The sequence below is a fragment of the Ranitomeya imitator genome, chromosome 6 (genome assembly GCF_032444005.1).
Source record: "Ranitomeya imitator isolate aRanImi1 chromosome 6, aRanImi1.pri, whole genome shotgun sequence".
Taxonomy (NCBI): domain Eukaryota; kingdom Metazoa; phylum Chordata; class Amphibia; order Anura; family Dendrobatidae; genus Ranitomeya; species Ranitomeya imitator.
Window position 1 is genome coordinate 124,774,286 of NC_091287.1, and position 21,741 is coordinate 124,796,026.

The 21,741-nt window shown below is 39.4% G+C and overlaps 1 protein-coding gene across 3 annotated transcripts in view; it reads right to left on the minus strand.

Annotated features, from left to right (window-relative positions):
* The window catches only part of LOC138642123 (collagen alpha-1(VI) chain-like), a 181,884-nt gene extending 162,068 nt beyond the window's left edge, over nt 1-19,816 (minus strand). For all 3 annotated transcript variants that reach the window (XR_011314000.1, XM_069730059.1, XM_069730058.1), the window contains exons 1-5: nt 19,701-19,816; nt 18,836-18,965; nt 15,191-15,391; nt 8,387-8,546; nt 1,128-1,241 (exon numbers count right to left, since the gene is read on the minus strand). Coding sequence is in view for 2 of the 3 variants with exons in the window: in XM_069730059.1 (XP_069586160.1) it covers nt 1,128-1,241; nt 8,387-8,546; nt 15,191-15,391; nt 18,836-18,965; nt 19,701-19,779 (684 nt within the window). In the remaining variant the exon portion in view is untranslated. The remainder of the gene's footprint in view (nt 1-1,127; nt 1,242-8,386; nt 8,547-15,190; nt 15,392-18,835; nt 18,966-19,700) is intronic.
* Nucleotides 19,817-21,741: the final 1,925 nt, after the last annotated feature.

Sequence of the window (21,741 nt, forward strand, 5' to 3'; positions counted from 1 at the left end):
GAAAAAAAAAATAATAATAATTCCCATTGGCTTTGCATTGGGTTTCGTGTTTCGGTCGATCCTCGACTTTTCGCCATAATCGGCCGATTTCACTCGACTCGACTTTTGAGATAGTCGGGTTTCGCGAAACCCGGCTCGACCCTAAAAAAGTCAAGGTCGCTCAACCCTAGCAGGGAGTTTATAAAAGCCTCAGGTATCTTTTGCATGTGTTTAGAGTTAATTAGTTGATTCAGAAGATTAGGGTAATAGGTCGTTTAGAGAACCTTTTCTTGATATGCTAATTTATTGAGACAGGTTTTTTGGGTTATCAGGAGTTGTATGCCAAAATCATCAGTATTAAAACAATAAAAGACCTGACAAATTTCAGTTGGTGGATAATGAATCTATAATATATGAAAGTTTAATTGTAATCATTACATTATGGTAAATAATGAAATTTAACACTATATGCTAATTTTTTGAGAAGGACCTGTACATATATCTCCATCTCTTCCTTGAATGACTCCTGTGGTGTGTACATTTACATACCAAGTATACACTGAGCACCCCATTAAATCTCAAATTCTCCCTTATTGAGATGTATTAAACACTAAAAGTACAACTATTTATTAGGGCTATGTCCTCTATAAGGTGCTGAGTTTAGCTTGGACATTTTGTGCTGAAAGACACCCTTATAAAACTATAAATTTAATAAAAGTATGCCTTTTTACATCCTAATTAATATTTTTGGTATCCATATAGTATCACCCTAAAATGGACTTTTATTCATTTATTATTGTCTACTACTTTAGAGCAATTTGGTCAGGGCTAGCATTACATCAGTAATTAGTGGGAGCTGTCTTTTGCGAATGGCTTTATTTTATTTGTATTTATGTTTTTAATTTTTTATATTCTGTTTCTCATGAAACAGCATTTTAAAAATTGCAGTTTTCAATATAGTTTTTTAAAGCCTAAGCCAGGAGTGTCTTCAAAAGGAATGGAAATATATAGAAATCACTTTATCTATCGTGCTTAGGTCAACTCATGTATAGTGGCGGTTTTAGGACTGAGCTTGGCCAATCTGTCTGTCTCTCAGTCTATCTATCTACCTATCTATGTCACCAGTGAGTACTAACATACACACTTACCATCTGACTTAAAATGCAATTCACAATGGCATGATGTCCTTCAGGGCTTTGCATAATGGATTTTAGATTGTAACTGTATTTGGAATCTGTGGCAATATCAACCAATCGATCACCCTATAAAGAAATTATCATGTTTACTAAGCCTTTATCATTTGATGCTTTACACAGAATTTCCAACTACTGATAGCTCTTATAATTACTATATATTATCATTTATAGTTGAATATTTCATTCAATTAAAATTCATGTGTTAAAGAGGTTTATTGAAATCAGTGGTACATACAGTTAAACTAGAGACCATCTTTTATGAACAGGTTTTTTTCTGAGTCCCCTTAGTAAATACAGAATGTGTCACTTAATTTAATCTTCTCTGCACTATGTCCCATAATGTACTTTATGAGGTAGCTAGGCATAGCAGAAGATGGGATGGAGCCAGGTACAGAGAGGCAAAGGTCAATCTTTCAATCATCATGTTACATTCATTTCAGCACCAATATATCACCTAAATTAATGTACAAGGTGCTGCTTACTGGAGGATAGGTGAGATTGAGAGAAATTGAGTTGCTAGCCATTATGAAGCTAATTAGGTATTGTATGCACTCGGTGAGTTCGAGGTGTGCTAACTTACAGGAGGATTCTACCTTGATCCTTCATAGAAGTTCAAGAAGCAAGCAAGAAGAGTGCTTTATTATGGAGTGCCAATGTATATAACAGCAATATTTCCTCATTCATGCCTTTTCAAGCTGTGAAAAGCCAGGAAAAAAGGCCTGAGTACAAAATGTTGCTGTTGTCATGATCCAGGTCGGGGTTTGCTTCTTGCTTTTCATTCCGCGGCTTGGTTATGGTTGGGTTAACCTTTCCTGCCTCTCTTTGGTTTGTGGGTGGCTATTTATTGGTGCCACTCCCTGTAGCATTTGTCAGTGATAGTTCCAGTCCCTGGCTTGAGCAGCTGACCCGTATACCCTAGTGATCCTTCTGCCTCTGATTACCCGTATTTGTGCCTGACCCGTTCCTTATCCCGGACTTAGTGTGTGTTTGGTGGTTCCTACAGTGTATGACTTGAATTCTGAACCCTGCCTCCTGCTTTCCATCTCTGTTACTACGTTTTCCGTCAGGCTTTGACTCTTTGGCTCGTACTCCGACTACGCCTTTTGTCTCACATTTTGAATCGCGTGCTCCCGTCTGGTTCTGATCTCTGGCTTGTCTCTGACCACGTGCATTGCTGTGACTTCTGGTACTTTGTCTTCCTGTTTGTTGCTGACCGGTCTGTCTGACTACTCTACCGCCTCCTGGTGGCGCTCCTCTCTTTTCACTGTTGTGCTACACGGTGAGTGCTACCTTTTCCCCCTTACCCACGCCCCCTGGTGGAAGTTGCATGCAACTGCCTTGCAGTCACATTACAGCTGTTACATACATTTGTGCTTCACAATGTATCTCTGGCAGAGCTTTGGTCTTACTTCCATACCCACTGTAGAGGCATCATTTGGAGGAAAAAAATAGCTTTGCTGTGTATACTGAGAAGAGAACGATGACCTTGCATGGTGACTTATGTATTTTGGAACATAGGAGACTCTTGATGGTGACAATGAAATCAACCTTGAAACGTACAAGAATAATCAAGGAGTCAAAAAACAAAAAGGAACAGCATCCAGTCCAGCGTAGGCTGTGTTATATACTGCATGGGCTGTGTTATATACTGCGTGGCCTGTGTTATATACTACGTGGCCTGTGTTATATACTACGTGGGCTGTGCTATATATTACGTCGGCTGTGTTATATACTGCCTGGCTGCTATATACTATGTGGGCAGTGCTATATACTGCGTGGGCTGTGTTATATACTACGTGGCCTTTGTTATATACTGCATGGGCTGTGCTATATATTACGTGGGATGTGCTATATATTACATGCGCTGTGTTATATACTATCTGGCTGCTATATACTACGTGGCTGTGCTATATACTACATGGCTGTGCTATATACTAAGTGGCTGTGTTATATACTACATGGCTGTGTTATATAATACGTGCCTGTGTCATATACTACGTGGCTGTGCTATATTCTATGTGGCTGTGCTAAGCGTGACGTACATACATACATACATACATATTCTAGAATACCCGATGCGCTAGAATCGGGCCACCATCTAGTAAATTATATACTGTAAATTTATTTGCATTTTCAGTGAGAAATAAGTATTTGATCCCCTACCAACCAGTAAGAGTTCTGGCTTCTACAGACCAGTTAGATGCTCCTAATCAATTTGCTACCTGCATTAAAGACACCTGTCTTACATAGTCACCTTTATAAAAGACTCCTGTCCACAGACTCAATTAATCCGTCAGACTCTAACCTCTACAACATGGGCAAGACCAAAGAGCTTTCTAAGAATGTCAGGGACACATCATAGACCTGCACAAAGCTGGAATGGGCTACAATACCATAAGTAAGATGCTGGGTCACTTGTGAGAAAGAGACAACTGTTGGTGCAATAGTAAGAAAATGGAAGAAATACAAAATGACTGTCAACTGACATCGATCTGAGGCACCATGCAAAATCTCACCTCATGGGGTATCCTTGATCATGAGGAAGGTGAGAGATCATCCTAAAACTACATGGGGGAGCTTGTCAATGATCTCAAGGCAGCTGGGACCACAGTCACCAAGAAAGCCATTGGTAACACATTATGCAATAAAGGTTTAAAATCCTGCAGTGCCCGCAAGGTAATTCCTGCTCAAGAAGGCACATATGCAGGCCCATCTGAAGCTTGTCAATGAACACCTGGATGATTCTGTGAGTGACTGGGAGGAGGGGCTGTGATCAGATGAGACAAAAATTGAGGAATTTGGCATTATCTCTACTCTGTGTTTGAAGGAAGATAAATGCTGCCTATGACCCAAAGAACACCGTCCCCACTGTAAAGCATGGAGGTGGAAACATGTTTTGGGAGTGTTTCTCTGCTAAGGGCACAGGACTACTTGACCACATCAAAGGGAGAATGAGTGGAGCGATGTACCGTAAAATCCTGAGTGACAACCTCCTTCCTTCTGCCAGGACATTAAAAATTAGTCATGGCTGGGTCTTCCAGCAACACAATGACCCAAAACATGCAGCCAAGGCAACAAAGGAGTGGCTCAAAAAGAAGCACATTAAGGTCATGGAGTGGCCTAGCCAGTCTCCAGACCTTAATCCCATAGAAAACTTATGGAGTGAGTTGAAGCTCCGAGTTGTCAAGCGACAGCCTCAAAATCTTCATGATTTAGAGATGATCTGCAAAAATCGTTTGACTGCTGTGCTTGCCAACAAGGGATTTGTCACCAAGTATTAAGTCTTGTTTGCCAGAGGGATCAAATACTTATTTCTCACTGCAAAATGCAAATACAATTATACCATGTATACAATGTGATTTTCTGGATTTTATTTTTGATACTCTATCTCTCAATGTTAAAAATAACCTACCCTTAAAATTATAGACTGTGTGTTCATATCTTTGTCAGTGGGCAAACTTACAAAATCAACAAGGTATCAAATACTTATTTCCCCCAATGTATATCGCATACTTGCAGATACATGACCACTTGGTCTCTCCACCAGCACCGGAGAATCCTGACATTGCACGCTGTGCACGCTATGAGAATTTGCATGTCTGCAGTCACATAGACCTTTAAGTGCGGGGGGAGGCTTGATAGGAACTAAGTGTGAGGGACAACATGCTAGGGACGGAGGAGAGGGAAGCGATACTAATGATTGACAAGAGATGGGCTGTGCTAGGGAGGCATTCAGGAGAGGGGAGCTATGCTGCGGATACATTACTATGCAGTGCTTTTCATAATACTGAAACACCTATCATGCACTAAAAATTTTTGTTAGGGTAAACCGGGAAAATCACTGTATGCAATTTGATTTTAAGTATACATGTTGCAAACATGCAGAAAAGCTATCTCATTTAAAACTATCCCTTCCGTAACCAAAATTTTTTACACTGTCAGCTATCCCCTTTTAATAAGAGAACAGCTTAGATATGAAGATAATATTAGGTATGTAGCAATCACATAGTAATTTTAAATTCAATTATGCAAATTCTTTTTGCACCACAAAAATTTCCAACTGTAATTTTTTGATGCATCCACTGTGTATAGCCATAAATGTAAGTCTACTGACCCAAGATCAAGAGGACACAACCATTGTTCACTTTTGCTATTTTTTCTTATAAAAGTTGATCTTTTATAGCAAAGTAGGCTATCCTGTTTTAAAAGAATTGTCCACTGTACATAATATTAACATAAAATTTTGTGCTATTTGGTTAATAGCCATTAAAAAAGCACATAATTGATTCATAGTTATAGCTGCTGTATTGATGAAGACAGTAGTTCTCCAGCCTCCTACCACCTAGCACTCTTTTGATTGAGTGACTGATGCTGTTCAATATACAGAAGAAGCAGATGCACAGTGGCAGGAAAACACTATGGTTCTGCTTTATTTTGTGTTATAAATCAACCAAATTGCACAATACTATTTTTGTACTGTTTTAGTGGTATAGTGTTCCAGTCTCCATAATATACTTCTGTTATGATCAGTAGCTCACCATTGACCAGCAAATTTAAATTAATCTGCAAATGTGAAAAAAAGCACTTTTGCTATTTGCTGCTTATTAAAGGAAACCTTATAGGTCCATCATGCACTCCACCACCATTTATATCTTCCTTTATAAACTTCCTGCCTAACAAGCCGTGTACTGCATTTGGCACATTAACAGATCTTTAGAAAAAGTATTTTTAAAGTCTGTTTTCCCCATGCTAATTAACCTATTGACTAGTGGATGGGGCATTAGTTTTTCCAGACTATTCTTCTCACTCAGCATGTTATCAGGGTCCTGTGGGCATAATAGCATGATTTGCAAAAGCCGACGTCATCATCAGATCTCTGCAAAACTTATGTGTGACTTTCTTACATACAAGTCATTGCATCTCTGAAGCCAGGTGTACGCTTCCCAACTTCAAAGGCTCACTGTGCATGTTCGGAGGCAGAGAAGAAGCCTGGCGTCAACAGTGGAGTGAAGATCAAGCTTCTTCGTTGCTTTCGAACAGGTTGAGCCGGGTTGAGTGCACCAGGCAGGTTTCAAAGACGCAATGACTTATATGAAAGAAAGTCATGCAAACATCCTATCGACTAGTCAAAAGGTTAATTAAAATACAAGAAAAATTGTTTTTAGAAATACTTTTTTTTAAAGATCTGTTGATATGTTAAACATAATAAAGGGCTTGCTAGGAGGGAATTTACAAAGGAAGATACAAATCCTGTTCATTTATGGCGAATGTCAGGTTTCCTTTCAAATTTTCAGCTGTTACTGAGATACTGTTTTTTAGCTTTGTGCCAAGGAGACTGACCACCAATGCTGTCTATTTTGTAAGCACGGTGCTGAAGCTCGCCAGGATTAGGAGGTAACAGCGCACTCCATTGATCTTGGCCAACTTCAAAACAGTACTTGCAAGCCCAATGGAAAGAAGCTTGTAAGCACTACACCTGGTCTGCTGCCTGGCAGTGGTCGTCAGTCTGCAAGACAACTTATCTGTTGAAAAAAAAGAGCTGACATCTCAAGATTGGTTGAAAATTTAAATAATCAGTAAATTGCAAAACTACCGCACATACACGTATTTACAAGAAATTTATGGAGATGGGAATAACCTTTTACATCACATCACTCTGATTTCGTAATTTCATGGTATCTTGATATTGAAGAGGAGCACAATTTCATTACTATGTGACTGCTTTTATTGGGAAGGCAATGCGTATTTCGTTCCATTTCCATGTGTGACATTGCATCTTATGAAGCAATGCAAATCATTAGTTAACCTCATTAATAGCTTTTTCCCCCAAAAAGGAAATGATGTATAACACAAAGGTCTCAGTTTAAAAAAAAAATAAATGTAAAACAACCCAGCACATTGTGTAGTACTGTTTAATAGCAATAGTACAGTAGATTGTTGTACACTTCTGGCTTTGTGTAGTAAGAGAGGATATTACCATATTTGACTATGGAGAATATCCCTGGATTACATGAACTCCCCGAGGACTTGGAATATTGCCTACTAGAAAATTTTACACAGCATTTAAGTTTTTATAAAACTATGCAACAACCAGATGATTGTACCATAGAGGTGTAAGAAAGAAGTGTGTGACTGTTGAATTATCTGCTTAGAGCAAGACTCATTGTGATGAGGATTATGCAATAGTCACATGCTTCTCACATAGAAACCACTGTTGGAATTTGCAATCTAAAGTTAGGCTATTCAATGTAGAATTCATGAAAAATTGTTTTTACTTCTTTTCAATAAGTTTACAGAAAAAATACACTGGCGATCCTAGACTAAAATATATAAGTTGCTAGCCGCAAGTGATAGTGCAGGCTCTGTGCAAATCCTGCTGAATAAACTTGTATTAATTAGGAAAAAATGGGGTTATCACTGCACTTACTGTCAAGGCTTAAGTCATATATTAATAAATATTAGACTTATGGATCACTGTAGCACGATACTGCGGTATACAGCGATATACTAGTGAGTGACAAGAGTTGCAGCCACTTACTTGTGTAGACAAAATCAAGGACGCTGATGCCATGCTGAGGTTTGTAGAAGTGCAGGAAGACCGGAGCATAGGGAACGTCCTCCCGTATTGCTTGCGGGAGTGGGTGCACAGGACCACAGGCGGTGATGTGTGAAGGCAGAAAGAGTAGCGGCAGGCTCTGGCCAGAAGCTCCGCCGCCGTGAAACTGAAAATGTCGGACAGCTATGTGATGTCATATAGTTGATAAGGATGGGTGTGCATAGGGGTCAGACCAACCAACGCGTTTCGAGGGACGCGGTCCCTCTTCCTCAGGGTTATCTTTTCAATAAGTATTTCTACCAAAAACATCTAAACCTCTTTTGATCGGGTGACAGATCCTCTAATTCCCTAAACTACTTGTCTAACCAGAAATGCTTTTACAACTCCAAATCCCAATATATAAAAGCATATAGTACATGTAGAAATTTTGAATATAATGGGGGAATGGAGCGTTTTCAGAGTTTGTAAAATTAATGGGGAAAAATACAAGAGGACTTCATGATTTTATTATGTGTTTTGTTAGCATCAGTACAGCATAGTTTACCGTCCACAGGGTGGGACTCGTTTCTCATTTTTCCAGTAGCAATGAATTCTAGATGCTCTAACTGCACTGAATTTGCGCCAATAAACCCCTATGCTCTAGTAAAACCGATACCTTATGATCTGTATCCACCATCACATTAAATATCTTTATGTTTGCAGATTTCGCTTCATTCAGTACATAGTACAATCCACCACACTTTTCCTTGTAGCCATCACTGAGATATCCGTCTGTGACCACAACCATGAACTTGTTTCCTTTCCTATAGCTTCCACTATTCAAAGAAGAAAGAACACACAAGTAAATTGTGACATATAAAACCAATTATCTTTTCTTCAAGCCGACATATAAACAACTTCCTGTGAATGTCTGTAATCCAATATGGTGGTCCAGATGCTTACTCAACCTCTTATGTAGTGTACACAAGATATGGAGAGTAATGGTCCATTCGTAATTATTTTCAGCCGGAGCTTTGCAGAGGCTGGTCATATCCATAGGAAACAGCTGTATACATTCATTAAAAGTTTAACATATGAGGACATGCAGGCCCCATTTTTATTATCCTGGAAAACAGAATGTACACATAAAAGCCAGAAGCTTGGTCTCAGCTCATTCCTTTCTAGGTATGCCTGACATTGTATTGGCTTAATATTTGTAACTTGGTGTTCCATTGTTATTGCAAAATGTAACCTTAAACTAAAATGTTGATTTAGCACTATTTAAATGAGGATTACGTTAGGGATCTACAGAATGCCGATACCATTCTGCTTTGCTTATAGCTAGCATAGACAAATATGCCAACATATTTTTGCAGTTGTAAAACTAAAACTATGAAGACGATATTTTGGGATACAAATAATGTTTTAGCTAATTCTTACAATTTTTTTAATTTGAGGAAGTAGAAAAAACACCTGCAATTTTGTTGTTGTTCTTTGATGTTTTAAATTTTAGCCCATTCATGTACTAAGGCAAAAAAGAATGCTTTGCACCAAATTTATAAAAAAAAACTCTGCAAGTAACATTAAAAGTTTCTGCAATAGGCTCCTATTTCTTAGTGTGCTACTACATGTCTATTGTTAGAAACTTTTATTGTTGCTTAAAGACGTTGTCCACTGCTTGGACAACTCCTCATACCCCATGCTTGGCACCGATAAAATAAAAAAGCCTATACTCGCCTCCCATGATGGCACCATGTCAGCGGTATCGGCACACATTCTCCACAGGGCTACCATGCTATTGTTGTGACACTTAATTCCAGTGCCCAATCATTGCTGGTGTCATTGTGCCCGCCTCCTGTCGAATTGAACATAAAGAAGAAGTCAAATCAACTGCAGCCCAGACTTCCTCTTCATGTTCAATTTCTCCGAAGGCAGAGACAGTGACGCCAGCACTGATTGGGTGCTGAGGTCACATGTCACAACAACAGCATGAGAGCCTATTGGACCGCGATTGCTGACACCGCTGAAATGGTGCCAGCATGGTAGTTGAGTTTAGTTTTTTTTTTATTTTATTGGGGCCAAACATTTAGATCAAGAAGGTATTGTCCACTTTCAGTTTCAACCAATTGCTCCAGTGCATCTAAAAATAAGAACAAGCAACTTTGCAAATAGTCATAATTGAAAATCTCATAATTTTGCTTCTCTGTATTTACAGACTTAGGAATGTCTGTAGTCTGTTTCTGTACCTTACATAAATTCTCTACTTCCAGTAAAATAAAGACTTGTAGAATTACATACGGGCTGTTGACACACAGTTTTATAACATTTTTATTAAAAAACTATTTGCAAAGTCTGTTTTTTCTAAGAAGCAAAAGATAAATAAATATTGATTCTAAACCTATATATCCCTTTAAAGGAGTTTTTGGGGATAGAAAAATAGCTAAAAATAATACAAATATATATAAATTCTTAAGTACTTTCAAACACACTTATTTTGCCTAGGGAGCTAATTACTATAGTACATGAATATATCAGCTGTCTTATTATGCTGACATTAACCTCTCCTAGAAATGTAATATCAAAGGAGCCTGTGACTGCCGTCCCTCTTTCCTTTGTGTAGGAGGATGACCTATCATTAGATATTCTTGTCTAATGAAAGTAGAAAAAATTGGAGTCCGGTTCAACAGGACTGGATTTTTCTTTTTCTTTTTCAAAAGAAATTATAGTGCATACAAAAGAAAAATGTACATGGTCGACAAGACCCAGTCGACGTGTTTCGACTGCACTAGGCAGTCTTACTCATGACATGACTCATGAGTAAGACTGCCTAGTGCAGTCGAAATGTGTCAAATGGGTCATGTCAACCGTGTTCATTTTTCTTTTGTATGCACTATAATTTCTTTTGAAAAATAAAAAGAAAAGGAAAATCCAGTCCTGTTGAGCCGGACTCCAATTTTTCCTATTTTCCTTTGTCTGGGGCCGGGGCGAGGCTAGAGGCTGGGCCCCGGGTTGGTGGACATGGAGCGGCTGGGTGAGCCGGAGTCAAGTTTCTATTCTTGTCTAATACTAGAGATATTAGAGGTGCTAAAGTAAGAAGAGGACGCCCAGATTGCTGTCCACCCTTTTTTCTGGTCCAATACTGGAAATGCCAGGGGTGTTGATGTAAGAGGAAGTTACTCACACTGCTGTCCAACATGGTATTTCTTCTTCAATACTGCAGATACCATTTGTGCTCAGAAAAGAAGAGGCCTCTCACACTGCTGTCCACCATGTTTATCTGATCTAATACTGATAATACCAGGTATCATGAAGTAAGAAGAGGCTGCTCACACTGCAGTGTAAGGTAAGACGAGGCTGCTCACGCTACAGTCCACTCTATCTTTGTGTTCTAATACTGGAGATACCAGGGATGTTAAGATATGAAGTGGCTGCTCATACTGCTATTCATCTTGTCTATCTGATCTAGTACGTGAGATACCAGGGCTGCTGAGGTAAGAAAATACGGCATACACCGCTGTCCACCCTTTCTTTCTCATCTAATACTTGAGATACCAGGAGTGCTCATGTAAAAAGAAGCTACACTAATGTCTACTTTGTCTTTCTGATACAATATTAGGGATATCAGGGGTGCTGAGATAAGAAGAGGCTGCTCACACTGCTGTCCACTTTGCCTTAATAATGTAATACTAGAGATACCAGGGGTGTTGAGGTAGGAAAAGACTGCTCACAATTCTGTCCGCTCTGTTTGTTTTTCTGTTATAATACGTATGATACTAGGACTGCTGCGGTAAGAAAAAGCTGTTCACACTGCTGTCCACCATATTTTTCTAAATCTAATACTGATGTTAACAGGGGTTCTGAGGTAAGAAGATGCTGCTACCACTGCTGTCCACACTATAATTCTAATCTAATACTAATAATACCGGGGATGCTGAAGTAAGAAGAGAATACTCACACTGCTATCCATCTTTTCTTTCTGATCTAATACTGGATATACCAGGGGTGCTGAGTTAAGAAGATGCTGCTCACATTACTTGTCACCCCTGTCTTTCTGATCTGATACTGTAGATACCAGGTGTGCTAAGAAGAGGCTGCCCACACTGCTGTTCATCCAGTCTTTCTGACATATTACTAGAGATACCAGATGTGCAGAGATAAGAAAAATCTGCTCACACTACCGTCCACCCTTTCTGTATGATCTAATACTGGAAATACCAGAGGTATTGAGGTAAGAAGAGTCTGCTCACACTTCTGTCAACTCTACAGGTTTTTTCCTGGTCTGATCAGCAGCTCAGCATTTAGATAGACACCATGGACAGCGGTGTAAGCAGGTTCTTCTAATCTCAAAAATACTGATATCTCTAGTACTAGATTGGAAAGACAGGGTGCACAGTAACTTGATCAGCCTATTTTTACCTTAGCACCCCTGTTATCATCAGCATTAGGTCAGATAGACAGAGTGGACAGCAGTGTGAGCAGTACTTCTTACCTCTGAACCTCTGGTATCTCCAATATTACATCAGAAAGAAAGGGTGGAAAACACTGTGATGAGCAGCCCTTTCTTACTTGTACTTGTGGTATCTCTAGTATTAGATCATAAAGAGAAGGTTGACAGCAATAAGACAGCACCTCTGGCATCTCCAGTATTGAATCAGAAAGATTGGATGGACAGCAGTAAGATCAGCCTCTTTTGTTTCATCAACCTTGGTATTTCTGGTATCAGATCAGATAATTTACTGGGAGGCCATTTTACTGCACATAAATGGAAGGGAGACAGCGCTTTCCGCTGCACATGCTCACAAGCACTTGTCCTATTTACATGGGCAATTTTAATGTACTAGTGATTATCTCCTTAGACAAAATGACCATAATATATTAATTTATGGGATTTAAGAATTTATTTATAATGACATTTCTTTTACAGTTACTTTTTTTCTTTTATAGAGAACCCCTTTATTATTTTAAACAAAAAGCTTTGTGGTACATGCACACATTATTTACATAATAAATGTACATATTCTGTTCCTTCAAAATTATTTACAGTGTCCACAAAAAGTGAGCAGCAATCACATGCAGTCCCTTTACGAAAGTGGAAGCAGGTCATCTTACAATAGGAGTGGTGGGGGATTGCTATGTGAGTACGTATTTTGATATTTTTTAGAAAATACGGGACTGCTGTTTTCAAATAGAAAAAGAAAGTTGATAACCCCAATTAACTTGCCCTATTTGGATGTTTATGTTTGGCGTAGTTCATATTATGACTGGAAAAGCTCAGCTAAGCAATGAAAAAAAAACAAGCCCCCAGAGGTTATTTTACATGAATGGGTTTTACCAGTGTGATTAAGATGGCATGAACTGGTCAATAATTGGCCCAAGGACTGCAAGGGAGTAGTAAGGGGTTAATTAAAGTGTGGGAAAATAGATAGCTGTACTGTCTAAAGGGGTGTGGACAGGGGTGTATTTCTGGTGCCAAAAAGGTCAGTTGGAGGACATCTTAATGGAAGAACACCCACCCACCCTATCCAAATTGTGGAATTTTAAGGTTTATAAATTTTAGATAGTTTTTTGGAGTTTGTGTAATTATTAGGATAACATGTGTATGATTTGTTTGTAAGAAAAGTTGTCACAGTTTGACGGTGTCTCTTCCATGCCGAATTAAGTTTTTAATTGTAAGGCCCACTGTACAACAGCAGTTGGAATGAGTTATGTAATTGTACAGTTTGTTATTATAATAAAGTTGTGGCCAACCCTTTGACCCACAAAGTGTCAATGATTTTTATTATAAATGTTGGATACAAAGCAGTTAACAGGAGTTTTTTGTTAAAGAAGAGGCTGGGGGTTTTAACACTCCTTGCAGTGATATAATGGCCACTCTCTGTTCTCTTGATCTCCCTGCAGAATTGTGTGTGATTATACCTGACACATCTGCAGGTTCCTCTCAGCTTCAGCTTCCATCTCACAGGCAGACAGGGCTCCTATATTGTTACAATACAGCAGGTCTGAGAGAGAAGCAAAACATGTGCTTGTAGGAAGACAAATTCCATTTCTCCTGTTCTGTGTTAGTTACTTTTCTCACACTGGTATCTCCCCACCATGTAAGATAATCTCTGGAGGCCGAGTTATCTTCCAGGCAGGGTCCTCCCCAGAGACTGGAAGAGTTCGTTTAGGCTACGTTCACATTTGCGTTGTGCGGTGCTGCATCGGCGACGCAACGCACAACGCAAACAAAAACGCATGCAAAACGCATTGTTTTGTGACGCATGCGTCCTTTTTTGGCATTATTTTGGACGCAAAAAAATGCAGCTTGCTGCGTCCTCTGCGCCCAGACGCTTGCGCCAAAAAAGACGCATGCGTCACAAAACGCAAGACAACGCATGTCCATACGCCCCCATGTTAAATATAGGGGCGCATAATGCATGTGTTGCCGCGGCTGCGCCCGACGCAGCCCCGCAAAACGCTAATGTGAACATTGCCATACATGACTTTTATCACTTCATGATTCCCCATAGTCTGGAAGAGGTCATTTATATGACTTGCATCACTTTTATCACTCCATAATGAAAAATTATTTATCCACTACAAGGCATCTGATATGAGACATATAGGGATGGCAAGGCCATTGCAAAGCAGGTTCTAATAAGGATCGCCACAGGATAAACAGACCCAGAATTACCTCTTCTGCAAAAAATATACCTGAGTCACTAGCCTCAGAAATTGTAGGTTAATTTCCCCACAAACTGGAGTGAGATTAAATTCTTAAATCAGGTAATATTAACATCAACTTTGAAGAGGAGACAGCATGCATCAGGCCTGGTTGATGAAAGTGGTGCAGGAAAACTTCTATAGAGGAAAATAAAAAAGATGAAGAAACTTGCTTGGGCCAAGGAAATGTGTCCTTTGGGCTAAAGAATTCAGATTTTATATTTTTGGCTCTAACCTCCATTCCTTTGCTGAATGTAGAGAAGGAGAACAGCCCCAGAATTTATATTGGAAAAGCATATCTATTAGGCTACGTTCACATTAGCGTTTCCCGACGCAGCGTCGGGAAACGCAGCGGCGACGCATGCGTCATGCGCCCCTATATTTAACATGGGGGACGCATGGACATGCGTTGTGCGACGCATGCGTTTTTTTTTGCCGCAAGCGTCGGGCAAAGAAAACGCAACAAGTTGCATTTTTTTTTGCGCCGAAATTTCGGCAAAAAACGACGCATGCGTCGCAAAACGCAGCGTTTTTGCGTGCGTTTTGGTGCGTTTTTATTTGCATTGTGCGTTGCGTCGCCGACGCAGCGGCGCACAACGCAAATGTGAACGTAGCCTTAGCTACTTAATGAAGTTGTCAAACTTTTATTAAATGTCAATTTGCATTACTTCTCATTTCCAATAAATTTGCTACTATTACAAAATGTAAAAAAATAAAAATATCTCTTCTGTGAGATGTGCCCAACGATACTATAAATTCTAAAATATTAGTCACTCACCCAGTTAGAAGATGGCTCGTACCAGCAGCAATGGCACAATCTGTGTAGGTGCCCTTTCCAAGGTATGTTACTTCTTCAATAGCTTTTTTCAGACCCGTCCTACCAGACTCCATACTGACCATTTCACTGATCAATTTCACTTCATCACTATAATGGAGAGCTCCAGAGTTCCACGTCAGGCGCCTGTCACATCTCTGATAACTAGACAGTCATAAACATAATTTTATATCATAATCCACTACACAATATTGTATGATATTCATGTATATTATATTAATCTGCCATTATGCTTTTGACCAATTGTGAATTAAGAAAGCATGATGATGACCTGGCTGAACTTGCTTTTCTTATGTTTTTGGGGAGTAATTCTCTCTATGTATTAGCATAATGTAACTTACAGAGTCTAATCATTTCCATCCTTTTGCCATGGACTTCATATAGAACATAAAGCATGGCCGTAGACTTCACATGGAACATCATTTTATCCACTGATTTAGTATAGAATAGAAAAAAGGAGCCAAATAATTGCTTTGAAATATAAGCCGGTGCCATAGAATTATCATGTTATAGATTAGCAAATGAGTCATATATGAAATGTAAATAAACATGATATAAAACAAGGTGCAGCCATAGACATGGCATGAATGGAAGAAGGAGTCATAGATTAGATATAAAATGTAAAATTACAGACTTGTTTTACAATATCAAATGAGGGATAGACTCCGTAGGGAATAAAACGAAGATTCTTAGTCATGTTATGGAATATAAATAGAACATATAAACTTGGTATTAAATGGTAAGTGAGCCATAGATTTGATAACTTAAAGAGGTGTGTCAAATGCTGAAATGAGAGACACACTTGTTGTGGCATACATAGAGAAGGCGTAGACTTATTTTGGAATATAAAGAGGAGGCATAGGCTTGTTAAGGAATATAAAATCAGCTATAAACTTGGCATGGAATATAAGGGTATGTGCACACGCTGCGGATTTTGCTGCGGATCCACAGCGGATTGGCCACTGCGGATTCGCAGCAGTTTTCCATGAGTTTACAGTACCATTTAAACCTATGGAAAACAAAATCCACAGTGCACATGCTTCGGAAAAAAAACCTGCATATCAATTCTTTGTGCAGATTCCGCAGCGGTTTATACCTGCTCCTCAATAGGAATCCGCAGGTGTAAAACCGCAGGTAGAATCCGCACAAAAACCACAGTGCGGATTTACTGTGGATTTACCAAAATCAGTGCGGAAAAATCCGCACACCTTTCTGCAACGTGTGCACATACCCTCAATCACCTAATGGTTCCCTCCCCTATCCTCTAGATCAGAGGTCCCCAACTCCAGTCCTCAAGGCCCACCAACAGGTCATGTTTTCAGGATTTCCTTTGCATTGCACAGGTGATGCAATTATTACCTGGGGAAGACTAAGGAAATCCTGAAAACATGACATGTTGGTAGGCCTTGAGGACTGGAGTTGGGGACCCCTGCTCTAGATGGGCAGGATCTTGTCTCCCATGAGTTAGGCATTTAAACCTTTTTATGTATTGTTACTTGATTCAAGGAAAAGGTGGATCGAGCTCCTATTAAAAACAATTCTTTTATTGAAAATCTTTAAAATGAAACATCCTTGAAAGAGAGGATGACAGGACAATGCAACACGTTTCAGACGTTACTCTGGCTGCTAAACAAAATGTGAGCAGACACTAAATTCAAACTCAATTAAATGCAGGTGATTTGCGGAATCATGTAACCTGCAGTGGGTGCTCACGTTTTGCATAAATTTCATGAATATACAAAGAGTCATAAATTACAAAAAGCAAAGAAAATAATGTTTGGATGAACATATAAAAAACACGCATAACTTAAATAAAAGCAGAAAAATTATCCTGTCAATAATGTAACATAATTTCCCCGCAGCATTTCCGCAACTCCCTGCCACCGGTAAAACGCATGTGGAATTCGCATGCATTTTCCCACAAAACACAAGCGTTTTGCAAGCGTTTTTAGCTTGCAGAATGCTTGCATTTTCCAAGCGATTTGAAGCATTGCTTGGAAAAGTGATTTACAGGTTGGTCACACTTGTCAAGCATAGTGCTTGACAAGTGTGACCAACTTTTTACTATTGATGCTGCCTATGCAGCATCAATAGTAAAGACAGAATGTTAAAAATAATTTAAAAAAAATATATTGTTATTCTCACCTTCCGACGGCCCCCGATCTCCTCAGCGGCGCACCCGGTATGTTCCGTTCCCAGGGATGCTTTGCGCGATGGACCTTTGTGACGTCACGGTCGTGTGACTGTGACATCATCTTAGGCGATTTGCGCAATGCATCTCTGGGAACGGAAGCCACCACGTGAACCGCTGAGAGCAGGGAAGACTCCGGGGGCCATCAGAAGGTAAGTATACCCCTATTTTTTATTTTAATTCTTTTTTTACATAAATATGGATCCCAGGGCCTGGAATAGAGTCTCCTCTCTTCCAGATCCTGGGTACCATCATCACGTGAAGTGCTCACTTTACGCTTGGTGAGCATAGCCACATGCGTAAAGTGAGCGTTTCAATGCAATTCTATGGCTGCGGAATCGCCGCGATTCCACAGAAATAATGAACATGCTGAAGATTTTACCGCTATGCAATTCCGCAGCGGGAGAATCCGCAGCATGTGCACAGCAACTGCGGAATCCCATAGGATTGCATGGGAATGCGTTTTTAAGTGTTTTTAAGCATTTCCACTGTGGCAAAAAATGCGGCAGAAACCCATCTAAAACGCAATGTGGGCACACAGCCTAATACTGGCAGTAAGGAACGTAAATTATATGCATCACTCGAGCTCTGCAATAAAAGAAAAATGCTGGAGTGGGGCTTTAATAAAGCATGGTGTCAAGAACAAGGACCAGAAGTGAAACAATCAATTAAACCATGGTTCAAATGGAAAGATAGTCTTCCAACAGATAAGAGAGTAACAAAGCAAAAGTAAGTGAAACCCCATTTATGTAGCTAAAAAAGAAAAATCACAGAAAAGAAAGCGATGCAGGCGTAAGAGCATTCACTTTAGGATGTCCCTGATAGGGTACCTGTGGTCAGGAATAGATATATCTTATAAACGGGTTCCAGACATTTCTGAAATTCAGCTTGCTTGTTGTAATGCTAAGTAAATAGTTTCTTATTTACTATCTATAACTGGTAATAAAGTAATTTTTCAGTTTAAGCAGCCAAAATACAAGTTTTTCATCTTCATATTGATATGCACTGCCATAACAAAGAAATAAAGCAGTTTCTTTCAGGGTTAATAATTCCTCACAAAAAGTCATGAGACTTTACATAGAATTAGTAATTCTTCAAAATGACTGTTCAGAAGAGTGTGTCCAGATTTTTACTAACTGGTTGTCAAAGTATGTATTTGGTACCAGGACCTGCAGAGACTCCTAAAATCCCACCATTTTTGGTTTTTGGTCCTCTTTTAGATGCTTCAATACTAGATCTTTGATGCAAAATCTTTATTTATTTAGGTACAAGTTTGTAAATTTATCTCAGTAAACATATTTGTTCTAAAAATCTTGAAAATCATTAAACTGTTAACACACGTCTGCGAAATGTAAGAGTATGGGATTAACAAGAATCTGTTTGTCTTACATCCATACCTGCTGTTCATTTCATTTACAAGATCTATAGCAAATGTTTTAACATCTTCAACTAGTGATCCATATTCGGGAGTCCCAAAAGCAACACTTTCAGATGTGTCTAAAATGATGAAAACATCGACTGGGCAGTCTGGAAAAAAATGGCAGTCAGCAAACAGCTTTGAAAATGCCAGAGTAGCCATTATGTTATTAAGTGTTTCACTAACGTCTGGTTGGATAGAATATACTACCATGGATGTTTTATACTTTACTGTAAAGAAGCTCAGTGACAACCTCGATTGAATTTACGGTAATAGACGTGTGTCTTTCTCAGCCATATTGGCTACAGTATGTAACCAAAATGGCCAAGGCTATATCGCCCACAGATTTCCCAATTATGCCTAGTTTTAACTAATACTGGTAAGGAGAGTATATCATTACATAATAAGGCAGATTTAAAAACATAACAAAAATACAGCTTCTTTAAGACTACAATATTGTTTCTAAAGTCTTTAACAATTATCATGAACCCTAGGAGAGACGTGTTAGATGGGATAAAATCTGAAGCCTTTGCACCAACTAATTGCTTCACTGAGCACTCCACTGAATATTACATTGTAAGCAGTGCAAAGAAATTATATGGAGCAGTAGCTGATGTAAAGTGGGCCAAAGTTGTAAAATATAGTGTAATAGTCTAGTCGATCAATGATCCAATTTAATATTTCTAATAAAATGACTTGTGAATGTAACCTTTAATATATCATAACACTGTGAAATTTGCAACAAAAAAAAAAATCAGTTTGTCCAAAGTGTAACTTTGATTTGCTTCACCTGTTTAAAGTTTCCAAAATGTTAAGAATCATGTAAATAAATTAAATTTTCTTACCAAGATGACTTCTTGATTCTGAATTTGTAAAGGCCAAAGGCATAAGAAACCAGAACAGTAGACTGATGTGTGGAGTCATTGTATTCTGCTGTTCTGCATCTTAAGCTTGAAATCCTACAAGGCAATCAATATAAGGTGACACACATATTCCAATAAAAAAAAATCTAAATCTTTTTGGGACACATACTGACATTTCTAATATAAAAGAAGCAATTTAAAACACTACAAAGTCTTAAAGTAAATTTTTAGATGCTGTTGTGAGTAGAATACAAAGGAGACCTCCTTGTCTTGCGGTGGATATCGCAACATATGATACTCGGCACATACCTAGTTTGGGTCACAGTATACCTGATTGCAGGTCACTGACCAGCTACGCTCTGTGCTACACCCTTTAGCTGATCTTTGGCTACTGTTTGCATTCTACTCACACTAGCATCTAAAAATTAACCCTAGTACACTGATGAAGGTCTATCACGACCGAAACGTTTGTAACTAGCGACTACTGTATGTATTAAATTTTGATTTTTGCACCAAAAAATCCCTGAGTGTGCCCGATATTTGATACTTAGCTATAAGATTTGGGAACCTACTGTGTGGCACCTCAAAGTTTGGCTGTGCTAACATTTATTCCTATACTAACACCCATGTGCCTGCTCAAACCGTCTGAAGTCTGAAACAGACTCCATCAGGGTGTTATGAGGGCCTGCCATCCACAAGTAAGTGTTGTGCTTACAGCCCAACACCATGTAGGGCGATTGCCATTTGCCAGAGAGCTCCAAGATTGGCAAATTCGACACTGGCGCCCAGTGGTCTTCACAGATGAGAGCAGGTTCACACTGTGCACATGTGACAGACGTGACAGAGTCTGGAGATGCTGTGGAGAGCGTTCTGCTGCCTGCAACATCCTCCAGTGTGACCTGTTTGGCAGTGAGTCAGGAATGATATGGGGAGGCCTTTCGTTTGAGAGCTGCACAGCCCTCCATGTGCTAGCCTGAGGAACCCTGACTGCCAGTAGGTACCAGGATGAGATCCTCAGACCCATTGTGAGACCATATGCTGGTGCGGTTGGCCCTGGGTTCCTTCTGATGCATGACAATGCTAGGCCTCATGTGGCTGAAGTGTGTCAGCAGTTCCTGCATGATGAAGGCATTGATGCTATGGACTGGCCTGCCTGTTCCCCAGCACTGAATCCAATTGGGCACATCTGTGACATCATGTTTCATTCCATCCACCAAAGCTGCATTGCACGACAGACTGTCCAGTAGTTGAATGATGCCTTAATCCAGGCCTTGGAGGAGATCCCTCAGGATAACATCCACCACCTGATCAAGACAATGCCCAGGCATTGTAGGGAGGTCATATAGGCACGTGAAGGCCACACACACTACTGAGCATCATTTTCTTGTCTTGAGGCATTTCCACTGAAGTTGGATCAGCCTGCAATTTGATTTTCCACTTGGATTTTGAGCATTATTCCAACTCCAGACCTCCATGGGATATTAGTTGTGATTTAAATTCATATTTTTTAGGTTTTATTGTTCTCAATGCATTCCACTATGTAATGAATAAAGATTTGTAACCAGAATATTTAATTCAGTGATATCTAGGATGTGGGATTTTAGTGTTCCCTTTATTTATTATATATTTTATTTTTTGAGCAGTATATATATATATATGTGAGACATGTAATGATGGACAGTTTGCTCTCCTCACGGGTCTCACTGCAAAGCTGTGTGTGATTACAAAGTGCAAGGATCATAGCTGAGATGAGTGTGAATACCGTGGGTCTGTACCAGACATCTGTATCGAATCCCAAACACAAACTTTTCACAGGATTTTTGGTTTACTGTTCAGGTTCACAAGCCTAATAAAGTCTGTTGAAAGACTGCAGCACAGCCAATTTACAAGCTTTTATGCTGTGGTCACTTCCTGAGCCATCACCCATGTAATGTCATTTGTCTCAGTGAGAGCACTGTTCCAAAAAGTTGCTGTGTGTACTCTTCACACATATCTGTGGGAGTACTGTGTCAAAAGTTGCTAT